The 23,429-nt window shown below is 46.3% G+C and overlaps 1 protein-coding gene across 6 annotated transcripts in view; it reads left to right on the top strand.

The window, feature by feature from the left end:
• The window catches only part of TIAM1 (TIAM Rac1 associated GEF 1), a 380,123-nt gene that overhangs the window by 339,587 nt on the left and 17,107 nt on the right, over positions 1–23,429 (top strand). For 4 of the 6 annotated variants that reach the window (XM_046002793.1, XM_046002792.1, XM_046002791.1 and 1 more), the window contains 6 exons: positions 8,309–8,488; positions 9,431–9,499; positions 9,818–9,943; positions 14,912–15,020; positions 19,295–19,474; positions 19,573–19,691. In XM_046002793.1, the coding sequence (XP_045858749.1) occupies positions 8,309–8,488; positions 9,431–9,499; positions 9,818–9,943; positions 14,912–15,020; positions 19,295–19,474; positions 19,573–19,691 (783 nt within the window). Of the gene's footprint in view, positions 1–2,624; positions 2,954–8,308; positions 8,489–9,430; positions 9,500–9,817; positions 9,944–14,911; positions 15,021–19,294; positions 19,475–19,572; positions 19,692–23,429 lie in introns of those variants that run through there. The other 2 variants (XM_046002796.1, XM_046002795.1) reach the window with 2 other exon arrangements.

Below are 23,429 nucleotides of genomic sequence, written 5' to 3'. Positions count from 1 at the left end.
ACCGGGTCTGGAATAGAACACCCTGTCCCTGGATTTCACGGTGGAAATGCAAGGTGCCTCTCGCAAAACAGAACGTCTTCAAAATTGTTGTTGACAAGTTTGGGTGATGATCAGTACTTTTTTTTTTTTTTTTTAAGATGTTATTTATTTACTTATTTGTCAGAGAGAGAGAGAGAGAGAGAGAAGGCGCACAAGCAGGCAGAGAGGCAGGCAGAGTCAGAAAGAGAAGCAGGCTCCCCACTGAGCAAGGAGCCTGGTGTGGGGCTCCATCCCAGGACCCTGGGATCATGACCTGAGCTGAAGGCAGAGGCTTAACCCACTGAGCCACCCAGGCGCCCTGATGATCAGTACTTTTAAAGCTAGTACAGTGACCTGTGCTAAAACCATCAGTTCGTATTCATTTTCACTAGCTTGGGGAGCACTGATTCTGTACCCAAAAATACTCCCTAGTTTTGGTTCGACTCACATTTTATCTTTATTTGAACTGCTTTGTCATGCAGTTAACTCAATTGTCCTTCAATGAGTTAATATCTCACTTTGGATATTTGGAAGCAAAAAACTTAAATTGAGCAAATGGTTCTTGGAGTCTGGGTCCTACTGTGTATTTTTTTTTTTTTTTTAAGATTGTATTTATTTGAGAGAGAAAGAGAGCGCACAGCTTGTGGGGAGGGGCAGAGGGAGAGGGAGAAGCAGACTCCTGGTTCCCAGGACCCTGGGATCATGACCTGAGCTAAAGGCAGGTACTTAATGGACTGAGCCACCCAGGCACCGGGCCCCTACCCCCCACCCTGCCCCACTGTGTATTCTTAATATAATGTAAGTAAATGTAAATATAAAGTAAATGAGTAAATGTAAATATAAAGTAAATGAGAGCTAACACTTACTTATTATCTTGTATATGTTGGGCACTATTCATATTAACTTATTTCATCCTCACAATACCTCTGAGAGAGAAATACTATTATTCCCTCTATTTCATAGGTAATGAAATTGGAACAGAGAGGTTAGCAGCTCAGCAAAAGCCACACAGCTCTGAGATGGCAAAACCAGGCCTCATGTTGTTAGTAATAAAACTAACCTTCTGGCCAGATTGGTTAAAGTCTGGTGTTAAATACCAGGTTTCGGGAAAATGAAGAATCAATTAGGGCACTTGTCAGTCAATTAGACATGTACTCATGAACCACTTACATATTTTCTTAATGCATAACCCTTCTGGGTGTATTTCTTTTATGATTTAAAGTAAGAGCGAGCACATATGTTGAATTTCTTGATCGATTAAATATATTTTTTTAAGATTTTCTTTATTTATTTGACAGAGAGAGATCACATGTAGGCAGAGAGGCAGACAGAGAGAGGGGGAAGCAGGCTCCCCGCTGAGCAGAGAGCCCTATGTGGGGCTCGATCCCAGGACCCTGAGATCATGACCTGAGCCGAAGGCAGAGGCTTTAACCCACTGAGCCACCCAGGCACCCCAAGATTAAATATTTTTGACATATCTCCTAGATCAGTCATTTTTCTTGAGAACAAACTGCACATTAATTTTTAAGTCACGAGCTGCCTATAGCCAAGGAAGGATGATTTAGCCTTACTTTGAATGCATGTAAAAGTAAATAAATAATAAAAGTAAATAAAGCAGATGGATCAAGGAATGAAATGAAATAAGCAATCTTTTTTTTTTTATCCCTGCTGCATCTGGGAGGCCTGTTGATTTTTTTGTTTGTTTAATATTTTTGCACTTCTTCCTAAATGAGTTGTTTTATGAAGTAATGGGCGGAATTAAAAGAATGCAGGTTGGAGCATTATGTGCTTTTTGACTTTTTTTTTTTTTTTTTTAATAGCAGCTTTTGCTTCTCCCAGCCTTTTGGGGTTCTGCAAGTAGGTAATTGCAGGCTTGCTGAGAGAGCATTGGTAGCCCCGGAAAGTGGCATCTGTGGGGTGGGGGTGGGGCTCCCACCCCGCAGGGGCAGTCTAGCAGCCTTTGTCTTTGTGAGCCACCTCCTTCCTCTTGTGACCCTGGGTGACAGCCTCCAAGGGGCCTCCTCCACTCTGGTCACTTGTTTCTCCGCTTCTAACCGAAAACTCTTGTCTCTGGAAATGAATGCTAATGAGCTCCCGGCTGTCCTGTTCTGCATTCCAGGCCCCCTGGCAGCTGTGATTTTGTTTTCCACTTAGCAAATGTATTAGAATAATTTTCAGAACATTTCCATTCAGAAAGCCATCTTTTTTTCTTTTTCATCCAAATTGGGATTATCTCAGAAATGTCTGCTTTTAGTAACAAAGCATTAGCGGAAAATGTGAAAACATAAACTGTTCAAAAAAAAAAATAAAGCGTGTTTTGATTTTATGTTATGTTATGTTATGTTATTTTTCTTAGTGCCTGCTCCCGACTCGGCGAGGGGTATCTTCCAAGTTGTTGGAGCCGGCGGGGGTTAGTATCCCTGTGCAGTGGCATGACGCTGGCCAATCAGCTGATCTCGGTCCGCAGAGCAGAGACGCTCCCATCCTGGGCAGGCTTTTTCTGCTTTGTGTTCTGGTCTCTTTTGGTCCTCCCTTTCTGGAACTTTTGTTGGTGAGCCCGGTGCCATCAAAGCATGAATTCTTGTTCATGAGTTAGCCTTTGACACCATCCCAGAGGCCACTCCCGGGAGGGAGGGTGGCCGGGGCGGAGAGCGGGGGAGGTTGCTCTGCTGGGCCGCTGTCCTGTCCGTGTTGAGATGCGGCAGGAGCCGGCACGGGCTCTCTGGACGAGAGGATGCTCCCTTGGGGACTGGAAGGCGTTTGGCGCTCTCAGGGTATTTTAAGAAACTTCTGCTTCTGTGCGGAACACGTCAGGTGGTAGCATTACCATGAGAATATATTCCCGACGATGTCTGCCCTGTGGAAAATAAAGCGCAAGCCCAGGATCGAAAACAATGACAAGTCCGGTGACTCTATGTATCAGACCCTTCATTTGGTGAGCACGTTTGAATTCTTGTGTTGCTGACCTTGTGTGTGTGACGACTTTCCAGCTGAATTGCTTTCCAGTCCAGAGGAGGGTGATTATGCGTGTCCCTCTTCCCCCTGATTGCTTCCTTTTACCTTCCGGATCCCCTCGTTGATAAAGGATAGATAGTTTAGCACGGGGGAGGGGTGTGCACCGGTCGTTGGTGTGAAGTCGAATTTGCCTAGAACCTTCACGTTTGTCTCTTTGTTCATTCTTAAATGGCATAAAGATGGATGATGTATTTCTGAAACTGAGGACTTCTTCTCCTTTCTTTTGGTGGTTGAGATTTCGAGTGCGTTTGCGTGATGTGTGTGACAGAGCTCCCCGATCCCTGCCCCGGCCTCGGTCGCCTGGATGGTCATCAGGCATTTCTGGAAAAAGGATGGTCACCTTGGCCTCCTAGAAAGTTTTAAGTGTTTCTGACTTTAGTTCTGCTTACTTGAGAAGGAGATGAGGATAGAAGTGTTGGCTCAGGGGTTGTGTTCATGGTTTAACGTCCACTGACTTGGATTGTACATGTCAGTCCCTAGAGTGAATGCTGAGTCCCTGGTCAGAAAATCTAGTGGGTTAATGACAAGGAATAATTTAACCAAACCCAATGACACTTTTTAGTGGTTCAGTATTAATATCGGAGTCTGTCCACCATTCGATTTTCTGTCATAATGAAGCTTGAAATTCGGCAGTGAGTACACCTGATGGACCCAGCTCAGCCTTCGTCCTTCTTGGATGTTTCTGTTCCAAAGGAGACAGAGAAGGGGATGGAAAACCATAGGGACTACCATTGTAGGCAGTGGTCTCTGAAATTAATAGAAAACATGGCTTTGGTGTTTGGCTCTCAAGAAGCTTAAGTAAAGGTTTTAAGAATTGAGGCCACTCTGGCCCCTTTTAAATCTGTGGGATGTGTTAAATCGGTCAGACTTAAAGGACAGTTTTAGAACTCTGAACTCATCTTGGGATAGAAATTGCCTTTAGTGGTTGCATAACAGGAAACCTTTAAACAGCTGGGTAGCTTGAGTCAATAGTGTGTCCTTAAAAGCCTCCCCCACTCTTTTTGTACTTTCTTTTCATCTTCCACAGGAAGAAAGAGATATTATAAACACGGAGCTTCATGCTGGCCTCAGTAAAGTGGCCCATTTCCTCTTGTAATCGTGTACTCTTCTCTGCACGTTGGTGGGATCATTCTTAGGCCTGACAGTGGAAGGGCCCCGCCACCTCGAACGGTTTTAAACAGCCCTCAAGGGCCCGAAAGTGCTTTTCTGTTTCCAGGGTGACCGATGAATGTTCTCCCGTGGCGAGAGGTTTGCACTTCTCCCATGACTGAAGCCTCCACCGTCTCCTTCTCAGCAACATTTCGCAGTCTGTCCCAGTTCCAGGAAGATTGGCTTTGAGGAGTGTGTGGAGCACCTCCCACGGCAGCCACCTTTCTAGGCATCTCTGGCTGCAGAGCTCGGTGGAAAATAAAGAGAACAGCGCAGAACGCTCTGCCACCAAGCGGGGGGAGCCCTGCGCCCCTCGTACGCCCTCCAACATGGCCAGGCTACCCAGAGAAGGTCTCCGCGGGTCTTGATGCAAAAAAGTCTGGCCACAGTATATAGGGCCAGTTACTTACAAGTCAGGGCCACAACAGGTAAAATCTCTGCATTGACGCTATTCTAGAAGAGACCCCGTGTTTCATACTTTCTTCATACTTCCTTCCTGCATCTCGTAGTTCCTTCCAGGGATGTTTTTTGGGGTAATAGTTTAGTAAGACAGAATTCTCAAACTTGATGACGTCATTTTAATGGTTTCCAAGTAAAAATTTCATTAAGAGCCTTGCAAAACCTGCTGTGACAGTATGCATTGTAGCTTAGAATTCTTTTAGTCTTTATTTAAATGACATGTGATCGAGAGTGAGGAGATTGTGTCCCTGTTGAGATTCTGTGCGTGTTCCTTGGAGAGTTTATTACCTTGGAGGGCAGGATTGCCCGTGTTGAGACGGCTTTGCCTCATCTCTCCATGTAAGAGAGCCACTGGCTAACTTTATCCCGACTTTAGGATTGTGTCTAATAAGGAAAGGATGGCTAAGGCTTTGAACTCTCAGAAGGGGGTTTCAGGGAATTTGGGGGGTCCCTGGGATGCTCAGTTATAGATTGCTTTTCCTACACTCCAGAACTTGGCTCAGAGAGGGAGAACGATGAGCAGGCTGGATGTTTGCAAATGAGGTTGGGTAGGGCGTGGCTTTAGGTTTAGAGCACAAAAGCCCTGGCCCACATCCCACCCACCTCTAGCTGTCCCCTTGGGCCTGCTTAATGAACATAAGGACACCAGGCCTTAGAAGTGGTGAACTTCACGCAAAGTCAGAAGCTCTACTCACGCTCTTACACATGGGAAACCTCAGAGCACTGATGGTGAGACAGAGGGAATGAAAACCTAGAACATCCATCCCGTACCTCCCACTGTTAAACACAGATACAGGTGAGGACGGCAGCAGGTCAGTGTGATGAGAATTAGGACCGCCAAGAGAAGCATCTCCTGGAATTTCCTGCCTTTGCTATGTGCGCGCGTCCCCAGGTTGTAACTTTGGCCCATCCTGAAAGTATGGGGGACCCTTTGTGTACTCCGTGAGGATGTTAGATTTCCCAAGGCAACTTGTCAAAATGATAACATCGTAGAAAGGCGTATCGTATCTGCAATGGGAATGACGTGGCGGATTTATTTGTCATGAGGAGTAGCTTTGATGTTCGTCTGCGTATACAGATCACGAGAGAAGCATTGTGTAACCGATGGTGCCAGTTAGATGTTTGTTGTGTTAGGTTCCTTCGCAGGATGTGGAATCGAAGCCAGGAAGGACAGCTGGACAAAGCTGGGGGCCAGGGCTGTCAGTTGTCAGTCATTCTCACCGGCTGTCCACGGGATTTTCATTCTGGTGAGGGTGCCCCCCCCAACCATCATCATGTCTATGTTATAATGCTGGGACCTATAGTAGTTATCACTGGATCATTTAAAAGCTGTGTGAGCATTTTTGTTACGACGGGTCACGGGTCTTCCGTGCCTGTGGAATTTGTAAGACAGAGCCATGTTTCACCGTGTGTTTAAGAGTGACAAGCTAGTAGAATACTAACATAACTAAATACAACTGGTTGATTTCTACAGCAACAAGCTTCGATGAAATTCTTTTTTAGCAGCCTTATTGAGATAGAATTCACGCATCATACAATTCAGCCCATTTTGGTGAGTGTTTTTGTTAGCTACCAGAGGGAGAATTCTGTGTGGTGTTGTACGATGTCTGGAACACTGACTCCATGGACGACAGTGATCAGTGCCCCGAGAGGTGACTAAAACCCTCTGGCGCACAGACTAGGGTTAGTGCTAGTGACGCAGAAGCTGGGGTCGTTGTAAGAGAACTGAAACAGGCGCGCCTGGGCGGAACGGTTGGTTGAGCATCTGCCTCTTGGTTTCAGCTCGGGTCGTGATCTCGGGGTCCTGGGATTGAGCCCCGCGTTGGATTCCATGCTGCATGAGACTCTCCCACCGTCTTCCTCTGCCCCTCCTCCCAAGAAATAAATAAATCTTTAAAAAAAAAAAAAAAGACAAAGAAATAACCATCGGGGTGCCAGGGTGGCTCAGTGGGTTAAGGCCTTAGCTTTTGGCTCAGGTCTTGATCTCGGGGCCCTGGGATGGAGCCCCGCATCGGGCTCTCTGCTTAGCGGGGAGCCTGCTCCCTCCTCTCTCTGCCTGCCTCTCTGCCTACTTGTGATCTCTCCCTGTCAAATAAATAAAATCTTTAAAAGAAAGAAAGAACCATTATGTGGATTTGGGTTCTGGCTCTCCTCCTTGCGGTCATGGCATTGTTGTGAATGCCTCCTTGTTAGGTTCTGATTTCCCAAGTCCTTGTACTGCCTTGGTTCCAGGCTCCGTTTCCTTTGAGATGTGCCACGGAGGGGAAGGCATGTTAATGTCGGCTGCCTTTTTCCTCTGTGATTAAGGGATTGCCCCCCCACGGAATTCCCTTGGTTTTAGCCCCTCTGCTCTGCCTAATGCCAGCCTTGACTTTCAGCTCTGGGCAGCAACTGCTGTTTTGGGGAGGATGTTCTCATGTTCTTCCCAGGGAGGCAGGTGGGGGAAGACGTAATTCTTCGCAGCCGTGTTTGCTGGGAATGCTGTGTGCCTGGGGATGGGTTAGATGGTGGAAGTGAGGGAAAGGAGATTGAGCAGGCAGCCTGCCTTCAGGGAGCTATCCAGCGAGCATTTGTAGGATGGTACATTTGGGCAAAGAGTAATAAACTAGATTTTGTGCCATAAAATAGCCTCAGCAGGCATTCCAGCCAGAGCTTTAAGCAGTTCTTGGGCCTGTCCCCCACTGGAGGTCCTGGTGGGCTGATCTGGAGGAGGGCATGCTGGGATGCCCGCCAGGTGTTTGCAACTCGAGGACTCGAGCTCCAGGACTAATTCCTCGGGGTTTTCCGCAGCCTGCCTGCCACCGTGCTTTGGAGAACTCTTTTGCATAACTGGGAAAGTGGCAATTTTAGAATCCTAGAACCCGAAACTTCTACCTGAGTCATCCTGGACAGAGATTCGGTGGAGGCTGAGCTCCCCGACTGAAGCCTTGTTCAGGGCCTCGCAGCTTTTATTTCCAGAGACAGGAGGTATCTTTCTGCTTAGAGAAGCTGGAGAGGCAGAAACTGGGTTTTGGTTTTTTTTTTTTCCTCCTTAAAATATATCGGGCTCTACCGTTATCTAGAAAGTTGTCTTCAGGCCAGTTTTTAACAAAGCCAGAAAGACTCTTAGCTTAAAGTCATTTTCCACCATTGCAAAGTAAGTATAGTTTACTTAAGTGGGGGCTGTGCTAATTACCTTGTATCTGGGGTGAAATACGTTTAATTTTTCGGTATCTCCATCTCATTATCGTAAGCTTCTTGCAGGATATTTATGCACACAGGCTTTGGTCCACACTGCCTGGTTCAAATCCCAGCTCTGGCATTTTCGAGCTCCGCAAGAGCTGTGCAATCTCAGATGAGTTGCTTCACCTCTCTGGGCCTCCTTTGTCTCAGCTGTTTCGCAGGAGTGCTAAGAGCCCTTACTTACCGTGTGGGAGGATTAAATACATCAGACAAGTGGCTGGCATGTGGTGAACACTCAGAATATGTCGGCAATTGTCCTTATGGGTGTTTTTAGCATTCAGGGAGCTCTCCTACGTGTGGAGCCTTCTGGGGGAAGGTGCGATGTAATTCACGTGTGGCGGCTCATTAACCAGGAAGGACACCTTTAGGCAGAACAGATGTCAGCCGGGTCTCTCTCCCGAGAGGTTAACTTCATCTGCCTTGCCTTTTAAACTGTGCTCCGAAGAGCACGGAACAGGTGGCCGCGTTCTGCCGCAGTCTGCATGAGATGAACCCCTCTGACCCGAGCCCATCTCCCCAGGACGCCACCGGGCCTCAGCTGGCCACCATGAGGCAGCTCACGGACGCCGACAAGCTGCGCAAGGTGATCTGCGAGCTCCTGGAGACAGAGCGCACCTACGTGAAAGTACGTCTCGGTAGTCTACCCTCCCTCCCCACAGGGTCTGCCCTCCTGCCTCATTTTGAAGGAAGAGAGTTGTGGGTTACGCTGTGTTGGGGCTCCTGGGGAATCTGGCGTTTCTTCTGAACGTGCGGATCTCCCGCGTCGTAAGGAAGCACATCAATTCTTAGAGCAATTCCTTGACATTTGTAATTGATCGACCGGGAAAGGAGATGATGGTGAATATTCCGTGAGCCTCTGACCTTTCTAAATCTGTTGTTGAGCTAATACTACAATTGAATTTAGGTTTTGAAGTATTTAAAGGTATTATTTTCGGTATCTAAGTTGAGTCTAGGCAGAAGGGTGTCTGTTTTCTTTTAATTCTCCCTTGTGTTTAGGTATTTAGTTGTATTCCTGTAACTACCTAAGTTATTCCTATGTAATTTGTAATGTCTATATGATACATATAACTAATAATGCATGCTTTCTACATCCATTATAATACATACATTATAATACATTCCTAGGACTGTAATAATTATCTATTCCCGTAACTATACAATTTAGTTATAGGTCACAACAGTGTGATCTGTTTTTAATGATCTATTTTAGTCTTGAACTCAGGGGTCAGCAAATTCTGGCCGTAAGGCCAAATCCAGCGTCCTACGTGTTTTGACAAAGTTTTATTGGAACACAGCCACACACATTCATTTATGTGTTGTCTCTGCTGTAACAGGACGCACTTTCCCTGTTACAGCAGCAGAGTAACGCAGTTGTGACAGAGGCCACGTGGCCTGCAGAGTCAAAAAAAATGTTCCCGAAAAGGTTGGCTCACTCCTGCTTTAAGTGAACTGAATGACCTAATGACTGTAATGTTAGCATTTGGGACATAGTCTGTTTTTTTTTTAAATCCTTTACTTTCCTGCTAGTCTTTTAGAGATGCTAATGAGATATCCTTTCGACCCGTAGGACTTAAACTGTCTCATGGAGAGATACCTAAAACCTCTTCAAAAAGAAACTTTCCTCACCCAAGATGAGGTATGGTGGAAATTGTCTTAACTTTGTGTGTCGTGCTGCAGCTTGACTTGGTGACGAGGAAGGAATGAGGCACACGTGCAGGACTGAAAACATTGGGAATTCGCTCAGTTGTAATAACTAGATCAGATGGTTGCGAGTTGCGCTCTTGGCTTGTACCCTGAGAGTAAGGAGCGTCATCACCCCCTGCCCTGCCCCCACCCCGTGGGCTCATGATCTTAACTGAGACGTAGGGATAAAGAAACGTTGACATCAGAAACAGATAAGGTTTCTGAACACCGGTGAAATAGGGGGTGGCTTAAATTCTTCTTCATTTTCCAGCTTGATGTGCTCTTTGGAAATCTAACCGAAATGGTAGAGTTTCAAGTAGAATTTCTGAAAACTCTAGAAGATGGAGTGAGGCTGGTACCCGATTTGGAAAAGCTTGAGAAAGTCGATCAGTTCAAGGTAAGTCCTCCAATGGATGTCAGGCTGCCTCCTCCTGTCACGGGTGGATTATTCTGTAGGTCAAGTGGAACCTCCGAGAACACTTCGCGGGGGCAGAGGCTCCCTCTGGTATGTTCTTATGCTCGTGGTGTTGGGTCTTCATTGGACCTCCGGTGGGGTCCGTTCCTGAGGGGGTTCTGAGATGGGAGCCTTGTCTGGCTAAGGGGACACTGGAACTTGCCGGAAACTGATGCCCCTGCTGGCTTCTACTCTGGAAGGTAGACCAACCTTGACCTTTTGTTCGGTTGACGTGTGGCCCTTTAATTCTTTCTATTAGCAGATGAGACTAGAACCCTCGGTTTCCCGGTAAACAAGTTAATTTATCATGTTCTGGAAAAGTTTGCCTAATGGAAATGCGTATCATGATCCAGGAGGGAGATAGTCTTCCAGCACAGTGTCCTCAGAGCGCTAATGAGGATTTATGGCTTGTACCTTGGTGAGGATGCTTAGAGCTTACTTCCCCCTCCTTGGCTGGCTCGCCTTCATCACAGATACTTCCTGTGGTGCGCCTCCAACCGACAGAGCTCATCGACCCACACACAGTGGCGGTGGCTTCTCGTGTAGTTTAAAAAAAAACAAACAAAACACAAAAAATCAGATTAATTCAGATGTCAGGAGCTCTTTGTTACCACAGATCAGAGTAGTTTGCATTCTGGAATTCTCTGCGAGTGCAATCAGGCAATGTATGCTCCTTTTTTTTAACGTGGCATCCTTTACTTGGTGGAGTCAGGCCACGTTCCATCCACGTGGCTGCATATATGGCTCCGTGGTGTCCCACTGTATAGAGGGAGTACGGTTTGTGGCCCTTTCACCTTTCCTGGGCATTTGGGTTGTTTTCCATTTTGGGACAATTACAAGTAAAGCTGCTGTGCAGATTTGTGTGTAAATGTTAATGGATATCTGCTTTCCTTTGGCCAAGTATCTAGGAGTGGGACAGTTGGGTCATGTGATTATACCAGTGCGCATTCCCACCAACGGTTCTGTCTCACCCTCCCGAGGTCATGGTCCCTTTTTATAATTTTAGTCATTCCACTGGGAATATAGGGCACCTCATCGTAGCTTTCATTTTCATTTCTCTTAGGACACAATGACGAGCATCTTCTAACGGGCTAATTTGCCTTTAATACACACTCTTTGGTGAAGCGTCTGTTCAGATCATTTGCCCATCGACTCTGTTGGTTGGCTGTTTTCTTACTATGAGTCTTGTGAGTTCTTTCTATGTTCTGAATTTAAGTCCTTTACCAGAACCAGGATTGGGAATTATCTTTTTCTCGTACTGTGTCTCTCAAAGATCCAAAACTTCAGATTTCGATGAAGTCCAGTTTTTCAACTCTTTTTCTTTTTTCAGTCATACTTTTGGCGCCATGTCTGTGAAATTTTTGCCTAAACCTGGGTCCTCAGGAGTTCCTTCTTTTTTCTCCCAGAAGCTTTGTAGGTTGGGCATGTGCATTTCGGCCTGTGATCTGTCGTGAATTAAATTCGTTAGGGTGCGATGTTGGAATCAGAGTCCTCTTTTTTCCATACGGATGTCTGATTTTTCTTGTGCTTTTTGTCGAAATGACTATCCTTCTGTCCTCTTCCACTGTATTAATTTTGCAATGGTATTGGACTCAGGTTCAGTTGTCTGTATACGTGGGACCCCCATAGACTTCGATCTCTCCTAAGAGCTTGCCGAAATCGGGCTGGGTGCCGTTAGCACACACGTTTAGGGACTGGGCTGAAGGCTGCTCTCTATATGCTTTTGTGTGTCCCTGCCTCTCTGCAAAGAAGCTATTCAGTACACACACCCACGTGCAGACACTTAGCATAAGAATATATATATACACACTTAGATATTTTTATTTGGAGATAATTTGAGACTTAGGGAAAGGTTGCAAGAATAGTCCGAAGAATTTCTGGATATCCTTCACCCAGATTTCCCAAACATGAATATTGGACCACATTTACTTCTTTATTTTCCTGTCTCTGGTGTGTGTGTGTGTGTGTGTGTAATATAATTTTTTTCCTCGAACCGTTGAAGAGTTTAGTTGCGGGCATAATACCCCCCCCTTTTTTTAAGATTTTATTTATTTGACAGAGATCACAAGTAGGCAGAGAGGCAGGCAGAGAGAGAGGAGGAAGCAGGCTCCCCGCTGAGCAGAGAGCCCGATGTGGGGCTCAATCCCAGGACAATGGAATCATGACCTGAGCTGAAGGCAGAGGCCTTAACCCACTGAGCCACCAAGGCGCCCCACATAATACCCCTTTAATCCTAATTAGTGCATACAGTTCATTTCCTGTGTGTTCAAGTGCTACTTGGATGAGTGCATTTTCTCCCCTCTTCATATTAAAGGTGTTAATCGTTCCATTTGAAATACAGTTTGGTTGGCTGGCTTCTGTTTATAATGATAATATGTTTTCTAAATGAGTACATTCATTAGGACAGTTACAAATTGTGACAAGGGCCGGTAATTCATTAGTTAATTAGTTGCTTAGTGAGGGTCATAATAAAAATGGATATATTCCAGACATTCCTTGAAACGTTTGTTTGTTTGTTTGAAGATTTTATTTATTTGAGAAAGAGGATGAGCAGGAGGAGAGGCAGAGGGAGAGGGAGAAGCAGGCTCCCCACTGAGCAGGGAGCCCGATGCGGGGTTCGATCCCAGGACCTTGAGATCACCAGCTGAGCCACCCAGGTGTCCCGTCACACTTGGTTGTACTCTGAGACATCTAACATTGATTATATTCACTTAGCAGTCTCCTGCTGTGGGGCTGGTTGTTTGGGTTTAGTTCTGGTTAGTCCCTTGAGGAGAGTTAGGGAGACAAAACTTGATGTGGACATGGTTGCATTATGAGCAGGGTTGTTTGGGGAGGGACTGGTACATGGATTCTCTCAGTGAGCTCTTTCTAAAGGGTCGCAGTTCTAAATTCCACTCGAGTGCGACTCTCTTCGCTGACCTTCACTGTCCTGGTTTATGGCAACAGCTGACAGTCTCCCTTCTGTCCATAAGGCAAGACAAGTATCCTCATGGCCCAGCGGCTTGTTTCTAGCACATCTGAGCTGGCTTCTGGAATTGTCTGCTCTACTCTGAAAACTATGGCTGCTGGTCACACCATCCTACTTAGTTTAAATCCTGATTGTATATTTGGCCAAAAATATAAAAACTTGTTAAAATATTCAAACTGCAGGATGCCTGAGTGGCTCAGTCAGTTAAGCATCTGCCTTCGGCTCAGGTCATGATCCCAGGGTTCTTGGATAGAGCCCCGCACCAGGCTCCCTGCTCAGTGGGGAGTCTGCTTCTCCCTCTGCCTGTCTCTGTCTCCCTCCCTCTCTCTGACAAATAAATAAAAATATTTTTTAAAAAATATTCAAACTGCGTTGCTTAGGACACTAGTCCTAAGGCAGTATTAGAAAAAAAGAATTACTTCTGAGGTCAAGTTTTGATAAAGTATCCCCTTGGAAATTTGCATTGTCCATCAGCCAGGGAGAGTGTGACATTCTCTGGAAATGTACTGTTTGTGTATAAACCGCTCATACCTGTGCACACTTCGTGTCCTGAGAGCATTTTTTAAGGCCAGAAGAATAAATGAATACCTTAATTATGTTTTATTTGTGGCTGCCTGTATGGTTAAGCCCTAGATAAGTAGGAAGTTAAACAAATGACCTAATATGGTTAATATGAAGGGTTAAGATTAGAGCATTTTCTCCCTCATCTTTTCTTGTTGAATTATGGAGTCTGTCTTGAGGCATCACTGCCCCAGCAGAGTCAGACTGTCCCTGCTGGAACCCACTCAGCCAGGGTGGTGAGGTTGGGAGGGGGTGGGGCTTGAAAGGGAGAGAAGGAGACGTAGAACCTGTAGGTCTCTAGTTACCCATTCTGGGTGGTTCCAAAGAAACTTTTTGTTTCAGTAGACAGTCTATCAGAATTCCGTTCATTGTTTGTTAGAAAAATGGCACATTGAAATCCAAAATTTTTTCTTGGAATTTCACTTTTAATTCTAATTAGTCGTGTGCTCTCTCTCTGAACAAGACTAGATCAGTGTGAAACATAAAGGTTATTTTTCTGAGACTTGTATATATATATTTGGACATATGTGTATATATATGTATATACATATGTATATTATGTGTGTAGGATACAGAGCATCCTTAGGCATATTAAATTCTAGTTTTTTTGTTTTTAATTTTTTTTTAATTCTGATGTTTTTTTAAGATTTTTTATTTTTTATGTTTTTTGAGAGAGAGAGCAAGTGCAAACAGGAGCAGAGGGAGAGGGAACAAGAGAATCTCAGGCCGACTTTGCACTGAGCGGGGAGCCTGAGATCATGACCTGAGCCAAAATCAAGAGTCAGCCCAGGTGTCCCAAGGCACATTAAATTCTAATAGATCCTTTTGAGGCAGGGGGTGTGGGCTGGGATAGGATACCTGACTCACTCCCAGAGTCAGGCGTGTTTCTCCCGTTCTCACCTACTCCATGCTAGGACGTGGAGCCGTGTTGGAGAGGGCAGAGTTTGTGACCGGGGACGCATGTCTTCTAATTTTGGGGTGTATGCATTTCCTGTCTCTACTTGGTGGGTCACTTCGACCTCTCAGCAGGAGCTAATGAGAGATTGCAGGAGCATTCTGCCTTTTTCCAAAATGCCATCGATATTTTCTCATTAACATTCATACATCCCAGCTGGGGCATTTAAAGACCAAGGCTGGAAAAGCAGGGACATCTCCAGCGTAATTAGCGAGAAGGCCAGCTCCAGCACGGAGTGCGAACACGTCAGCCCTCACCCTTTCCCGGGGGCAGTTTCAGGCCATCGGTGAGCAGAGCGAGGCTGTGACAGGTGTGAATGGTGCTGATTTGTGGGGAGGGTCAGGCACGTGGGAGCCCCCCGTGTCCTGCTGATATTTCCAGATGAGGATGAACGTGAACTAACTGCGGTTTTTCTCGTTAAATCCAGAAAGTGCTGTTCTCTCTGGGGGGATCCTTTCTGTATTACGCTGACCGCTTCAAGCTCTATAGTGCCTTCTGCGCCAGCCACACGAAGGTCCCCAAGGTCCTGGTGAAAGGTAGGCGGGCGAGCACTGGGTGGCAGGTGGGCGTATCTGTAATTCACACCGCTATGGCTGGCAGCGCCAGGGGCGTTTGGACAGAGATCCAGGAGTCGTGCCAGATAGTTCCTCAAATAAGGGTACTGAGAAGTGAAATGCACGACTGTCTTTTTTTTTTTTTTAAGTAAACTCTGTGCCCATCATGGGGCTCAGACTCACAACCTCTGAGATCAGGAGTTGCACACTCTACTGACTGGGCCAGACAGGCACCCTGACGTCTTGAACTAGCCGTCTTGTCGATAATTAATTAACTAATAAATTTTTAAAAGATTTAAAAAGATTTTTAAAGAGGAGCAGAGGGAGAGGGAGAAACAGATTCCCCCCTGAGCAGGGAGCCCAGTGCAGGACTCCATCCCGGGACCCCTGGATCTTGACCTGAGTCGAAGAGACACCCCGGCACCCCGTGTCAGTTTTCTCGTAACCCAAGTTTTGACTAAGCTATCTGGGGCCGGAATTAAGGGGTCATTTTGCAATTATGCAAAAACAGGGGTGGGTGGGCTTTAGAAATTCCCTGCTTTATTCCTAATGTTCACTCATTTCCTTCTAACTGTGCACACTTCATATTTGTTTTGGTGGCATTCCATCTTTCCCTTACCTTTCTTTTTTTTTTAAAGATTTTATTTATTTGATAGACTGAGAGAGAGCTCAAGCAGGGGGAGCGGGAGAGGGAGAAGCAGGCTCCCCCTGAACAGGGAGCCCGACATGGGTGGATCCCAGGATGCTGGGATTATGACCTGAGCTGAAGGCAGCTGCTTAACCGACTGAGCCCCCCAGGCGCTCCTTTCCCTCACCTACTTTTGTTGCTAGCTGTGTGATATTAACCATTCCCCCGGCCCTCGACTTGCAGTTCTGTTTTGCATAGAACAGAGTAGGGTTTTAAATTGACAGGGTCCTTTCCCTCAGCGTTCTGGGGAGATGATGGGCCATTCTGAGAGCCTCCAGGAAGCTGTTTTGCTTCCCTAGTTCACATGTGATGTTGATGATAGGTAAATGGATTAAAAAAACAAACAAACAAAAAATCCAACCAATTTCTCTGGGAAACAGTATAACTAGGAGAAAGTTGGTTTGCAGAGACTCTCTGGAAATCAGCCTGCTCAATCTTTTTTTTTTTTTTTTTTTTTTGAAGATTTTATTTATTTATTTGACAGACAGAGATCACAAGTAGGCAGAGAGAGAGAGGTGGGGGGGAGAATCAGGCTCCCCACTGAGCAGGGAGCCTGATGTGGAACCTGATTCCAGGACTCTGGGATCATGACCTGAGCTGAAGGCAGCGTCTTAACCCGCTGAGTCAGCCTGCTAGGTCTTAACACTTCCCCGTGGCCGTCACACGCACAGCTCCTGATCTAGTCCCTGAGTACGCAAATAATTGATACATGTGATGCTTTCCTGCCAGAGAGAATGAGGTTGACTTAATTTAAAACCTATTAAGGAAATATTAGTACACTGCGGGTCTCTGGATAACAGAAGAGCCTGCCCCAGATAATGACATACTTCATGGCAGAGATAGTTCATGCAACAGAATCTCCTCCAGCCCAGAAATTCGAAGGGCGCCTGGGAGTCTCCTTGTCCTGTTGTCTGGCCCAGATGGTGTCTTCACATGCGCTGTATTGGTCCTGTCGCTCGGCACGCGCATTTCTTTTTAAATCTCAACTGAACACCAATGGGTAGGAGATCGTTAATGTAACAACTTCAGAGCACTTTGCTCTGCTGTAAAATTATATACGTGTTACAATCCTTAGAGCAATTTGTGTTCTTTTTAATCACTCGATAGATTAAAGGCTTCCCCTATAGGTTTTTCTTAATTCAATAACGTTGGGGGTTTTTTTGCACCTGAAAAACATTATCGTGTCTTTCCGAACGATCCCGTAAAACATGAGGCATGACCTACATTTTTCTAATGGCCAGATGTGCCAAGAGGGTGATGAGAACGCTTTGAAAACAGAAAGTACCCGACTCTGATTCTTTTTTTTTTAAAGATTTTTTATTTATTTGACAGAGATCACAAGTAGGCAGAGAGGCAGGCAGAGAGAGAGGAGGAAGCAGGCTCCCTGCTGAGTAGAGAGCCCGATGTGGGGCTCAATCCCAGGACCCTGGGATCATGACCTGAGCTGAAGGCAGAGGCTCCAACCCACTGAGCCACCCAGGCGCCCCCCGACTCTGATTCTTAATGGGCTCACAGCGAGGCCGGATGGGAAGGACACTCCTTTAGCTCACAAGGAGCTGAGAACCGTGCCCTCTTTAGTTGTGGCGTGACATGAAGTTGATGGCTTCAATGCTCATGGCCGTATTTCTGGGCTTGCAGACTGAGGGTGGATTCCTGCGCCCCGACAGACGCGGAGGCACACCGGGCTGTCCCACAGAAGCTCCAGTGTCCCTGTGCATCAGCTCAGGGCTGGGCCTCGTCTCCCGGACACGTAGGCCATTCATTCCCAGTGTCCTTTCTCTTCACGCATTTCTTCTTTGAAAGGAAGAGAAATGGTGGCTGAACCCCAGGAGGCTCTTCCCTCTGAATGGGGCTTAACAGGGATGAAAAGACGGTGGTCTTCATGCAGCCGCCTTCCCCTGATTGCTGTTTTAAAGATAGAATAATCATTTTACAATTCATGATGTCCTTTGACCTTATCTTCTGGTCTGGGCTCACACTGCTTGTCCCTGGAGGTGGAAATACTTTTTTTTTTTTAATATTTCTTTTATTTATGTGACAGACAGAGATCACAAGTAGGCAGAGAGGCAGGCAGAGAGAGAGGAGGAATCAGGCTCCCTGCAGAGCAGAGAGCCCGATGTGGGGCTCGATCCCAGGGTCCTGGGATCATGACCTGAGCCAAAGGTAGAGGCTTTAACCCACTGAGCCACCCAGGCGCCCTGGAAATACATTTTTATCAGAAGCTTTTGAAAACACGTAGGCCCACCGTTGGGTCACTTTGATATATTGTCCTTAAACTGCCCCCCCCTTGCTTGCACTTACTCCCTTTTCCCTCTCCACCATTTCTTTGCACCTGGAAGGCATTAATTAGCCTTGTCTTCCTAATTCCCCACTGGTGGCCACCTGTCTGCTTGTCTGGGGACCTGCAACTCCCCAGGGCTGCTTTTCAGCCCAGCTGGGACCCACATAAAAACCGGACTGGTGAGGGAAGGGCTCCCTGAGTTAGATGAGGTCAGGTGTACCTTTCCCTGGGAGAGAACTCCGCAGTCCTGGGCAGGAGGGCCCGCCGTCCAGATGCTAAGAGTGCGTAGCCCTGAATTAACAAAGAACAGATCTGAAAAGGCGTACACTGTGGGAGGGCTAGCCCTGCCCCACTTCCCAGAGCCCCCGAGCATGCTGCTTCTGGTTTGTGCTTTCTTTTTTTTTCCCCCCTCCTGTCTTTTCTCCAAAAAAAAAAAAAAAAAAGGCCCCACCAGCAATGAAAGGCTTGAAAGAGACAGAGAAAACCAGGGTAAAGAGTGTTTTAAAATGCAGGCTTTCTGATGGTTCAGATACGGGAAACCAATGGATCAGAAGACAATGGCCATTGAAAAGATAGTTTGCAGCTCCCACGAGGAAGGGGCATGACGTGCCTCATGGGGCCTTATGGGGAAGTGCCAGGGCCAGTCAGGAAGCAGAAGGAGCCAGGGGAAGACGTGGGCGACTTTACTGCCATTGTTGGGAGGAGGCAGGAGTAAGGCAGGGTGGGTGGATTTAGGATTGGGTCATTTCAGTGGACTCTGGGATATCGGGGCTGGCCCAGGTGGTTTGGTACCTGGCCCTGAGTAGGGCAGGACACAGTGGCCCAGAGTGAGAGAGCCCACTAGAAAATGTAGGGGTGGGGGGGAAGCTCCAGATTGCTTGGTTTGTATATGAAAGGTGTGCTCCCAGGCCTGTCCTTTACCACCTCTAGGAACTGGTAGCCCTAGGAGGAGGGTTATTAGTCCCAGGGTCTGTAAGCACCCCCCCCCATGTCAAAATAGCAGAATACAAAGTTGCTCTTAGTCCAAGGAGGCTTAACAGCAGCCCCTGAAAACCCACAGTCTATAGGATTTACAAACCCTGTGATCCCTTTACTCAAACCCTGTAATGCCCCTAAATAAATAAGACAGGCCCTTCCAGTCGTCTCCCTGGGGCACCCCCCTTCTGTCTCCCCGCAGCCCACTCTCCACTCAGTCCTGGGGAAGGGCGCCCCAGAATAAGTGAGGGGGATTTTGAGAAGGGGGGGCGTTTCGGGGTTCCCCTGGCAGCCTGTGTTTCTCTCTTGCAGCCAAGACGGACCCGGCTTTCAAGGCGTTCTTAGACGCCCAGAACCCGAAACAGCAGCACTCAGCCACTCTCGAGTCTTACCTCATCAAGCCCATCCAGAGGATCCTCAAGTACCCGCTTCTGCTGAAGGAGCTCTTTGCCCTGACGGACGCGGAGAGCGAGGAGCACTACCATCTGGATGGTGAGCCCCGGGCCCCAAGATCCGCCCCACTTCGCGCGCACGTGTCTCCAACGAGAGCCTCGAGACAGCCTTTCCGTTTCCTGCCCGTTTTCTTCCAGTGGCCATCAAGACCATGAACAAGGTTGCAAGTCATATCAATGAAATGCAGAAAATTCATGAAGAATTTGGGGCTGTGTTCGACCAGCTCATTGCTGAGCAGACTGGTGAGAAGAAAGAGGTAAGAACACCCGCTTCTCAGGACACCAAGCAATGACGCTGAGTTGGTTTCATTGTTGTTGGGTTTTTTTTGAAGGTGTTATTTATAAGTAAAATGGTTATGAAGCTATGGTTTCTGTTGGTGGAACTTTTGTCATTTATCCAAGGCTGCAGGTGAATTTTCTTCCTCAGCTGAATTATTACTTGATACAGGAACCATGTTTCTGAGTCTGACCGCTTCTTCCTCAGGACCTCTGGTTCTGTTAAGTGTGAGCTTGAACTTCCAGACATATCTGGGGCCGCTTCTGTAAGCACCATAAAAGGTCAAAGCTACATCCCTGGAAATTAGAATAAGGCTTGGCATATAGTAGGTGCTCAGTCAATATTTGCTGAAGGAGTGACAGTTTCAAATGACTTTAAGAAATCTTTTTTTTTTTTTTTAAGTCTTACCTAAAAACCTACTTAGAAGAAACAGTGACAGGAATGATATACCTGAGAAAAACTTAAAGCAAACCCTAAGTAGTGGCCAAGTCACTGAGATTTCCCAGGACCCTGGGATCATGACCTGAGCGAATAAAAATTCTGGTAATACTGAGATGAATCAGAGGGCAAGGCATAGTACGTGATTACATTCTTCATTGCCTTTGGACATTCAACTGGAGTATTCTCCTCGGGTTTGCTTTCCGCCTTTAAAGAAAAAATAAAGGAGAAAAGCCAGGAGGAGACCAAGCAGAAAACACTCCTGCTGGGGTGAAGGGGGAGAGTTAAAGGCGAGGGAGTGGGAGACGCTTGGTTGTTTAGTCCAGCTGAGAGAAGAATGGCCTCATCTTCAAGGTATACAGGATTCCTATCCAGGTTCATTTTTATGTCCTCAGGGAAGCAAAACAAGTTTTCAGACTGCTCCAAGATAATTTTCAGAGATAGCTAAAATCTTGGCATCTCCTCTAGACATAAAATCAAACACATATTAAGAAATTTATTTTACTCATGGGGTCAGAGGGAGCCAGGCACATGTCCTAAGGGTTTGTTGGAAAGGTTGGAACCGCACAGGTATGTTTATGAAGGGAAGAAATATAGCGAGGGTTTGCGAATGGAGGCACACTGGTTTCTCCCCAGTGGGAGGAGGTCGGTCAGGTTGGTATCTGACCGGACATCCGCCGTCTGCACCTTGTAGAGAGTTTCCAGAGGCGCTCAGATGTCGCGTGGAGGGCTGGTGCCTTCAGGCCTGGGAGGGTGCCCTCCAGAGGACACGTCATTCTCTGCGGATGCACGATTTATTTTTTCTGTGGCAAGCAGAACACAAGCGTGCTCTCAGTCTACCTGACAGATGCTTTCATCAGTCAAGGAGGGCAGGAAAGGTGGGTGCTGAGACTCTGGACAGAGTTTTCATTTTATAAAACTTCCGTGAGAAGAAGAACATGATATGCTTATGAAAGGGCAAAACAACAGAAAAAGGCAAGAAGCAAAAAACCATTCTCCATCTCAAAACAAAGAACTTACCACTTAATGTTTGGGTGTTTATTTTGATTAAAAAAGTTATATATCTGCATATGCTTAAAACTTATAGTATACCTTGTTTTTTTATGTTATTTTAAATTATTCAAAAGAATCATTTAAATTACTGTGAAATAGTTCATTGTGTGGCTGAACAATGATTAATTCCGATCGTTGGGTAATCCTCTTGGCTTCATTTATTGACTACGATGAGTCATCCTGCAAACATTTTTTGTCAAAACACTTCTCCCTCCTATATTTTAGTTTTTTTCTTTTTGATAGAAATGAATTTTGTTGAGTCTTGGAAATGAACCTTTTCATTGTATTTCATTATATTGTTCATTATCTGCCAAACTCGTTTCTGGATTTGAATGACCTTGGGAGCCAAGGGCCATTATGCTGAAGACTAGAAGATGATGTGCGCGGTGGATTGCAAAGCATTGAGAAAAAAAGATGAATATGGTTCAAAAGTCAGGAACTGTAAAAGGGACACAGCTTTGGTGAAACTGCTCATTCTCTGAAATGAAATTCTGACCATCAAGCGAGAAATCTTTCCAGCAAGGAAGAGACCAAATGCTATACAAACTAGCCCCCCGTGAGCTGAGATTTTATAAAAAGAAATATGCAAAAGATGGAAGGAGGGATATTTGACTACCAGTGTTAAAGAAAAGGAAAATCCTATCTCAGTATTCTGATGCCCAGAGCCCAGAAAGATCACGGCTCGGAAAAGATGTGGAACACGGCAACAGGAGATTATGTTTTGACACTGTAAGAAGAATAAGGAAGAAATAGGTCCCCAAGGCGGGGCAGAGGTATCACAGCCAAAGACGATTGATCTCTCGGGGGGAAGGACTTGGTTTCCACGCAGTCCCTCTTTGAGAACAGTCTTACAGCCGGAAAGGATAGAATGTCTTGATTTCACAAACACAAAACCCAGGGGAGAATGGCTTCCAGGGAATTAGTGCGCAGGTCAGTTACAATTCTGTCACACTGCTCGCAGCATAAGTTGGAACAATTATGGAAACCTGGAGGCAGGTAGGTCATGTGTCCGGATTCTCACAAAGGTGATTCCTGATCATTGTAGTTCCCTTTTAATGGCAATATCCAGTAAAAACCTAGAATGGATTTATGAACGTTTTGTAAACAGTTACAGATAGGAACATTTATCAGTGTCTTTGGGAAAGGTAGGCCACTATTGAAATGGTAACATTCCAGAGATGGGGGGTACCTGATCTCTCATCAGCCAACTTTCCTGCAGGCAGATACGTTCGCAGAGAACAAAGCGGGTTAGGAAACACTGTGTGATGAAGGTAAGCCTTCAACCTCTTAGTCTGTGTCAAACCCTGGGGAGCTGGGCTGGATTGTACAGATCATTCCTTTTGCTTAGGTAGGAGGAGAAAAGGCCTCAAAGAAGAAGGGCTCAAAAGACCTGGTATGGCAGGACATCCCAGACCCCTAAGCAGAATGTAGTCTTCGGTTTGGGCAGAAGATTCAACAGTCTGTGGAAGGCCAAGGGGAGACACTGTTGGCTGGAAGGGCGGCCCTGACCCCTTCTTTCATTTGCATGTGGAAACTTGAGGGAGACCATGTGGGCTGGGACTGGATCAGTCCATTGTTGGAATGAAACAAACAACATCTTCCCATGCCCTACAACAAACACGGATGTGTTCTATTGAACACAACTAGGCTTAGGCATACCCTTTCCACCGCTGGAAGGGGGAGCTCAGGAGGGCTGGTGGAAACTTGTTATGCCAAGCGCATGGCCCAGGGCACGGTGACCAAGCCCAGAGTCATCAAGGATTTGCCTGGTCGAGTGGGAGGTGCTCGAAAAATCACACGGCAGAGGGTGCAGACCCAGAATCGTGTTGGAAGGAGGAGGTAGAGTTTGGACAACCATCTGCTCTAGTGACCTTTTAATGACTTTTAAAGACTTACCCCTAAGCCTGGGGCCCAGAATGGTGGTACAGGGAGTCTGACTTCCGTGTGTAATAAGCACCCTGTGTGGATGCTTGGGGCACGGGCGGTAGAGATGTTATAGTTTCCTTAGCTGATACTGTCCTGGGAGGTTGGTTGGCTGGTTATTTTCTATGTCCAGGCAAACTAATATGATGGCTGAACTTTTTTTTTTTTAACAACCCTTGGCTATCCTACTAATAATACAGGTCAATAATAGTGTAATTATTACCCTAATGATCCGTCAGTTGCAACAGGGGCAGCAACACCAGTGCATTTTGTACTGCTGGAACCACGTGACCAGCATCAGAGG

Source organism: Meles meles, chromosome 4 (assembly GCF_922984935.1).
Source record: "Meles meles chromosome 4, mMelMel3.1 paternal haplotype, whole genome shotgun sequence".
In the NCBI taxonomy this organism is placed as follows: domain Eukaryota; kingdom Metazoa; phylum Chordata; class Mammalia; order Carnivora; family Mustelidae; genus Meles; species Meles meles.
Note: the sequence above shows the minus strand (reverse complement) of the source record. Positions and strands in the feature narration are given on the sequence as shown.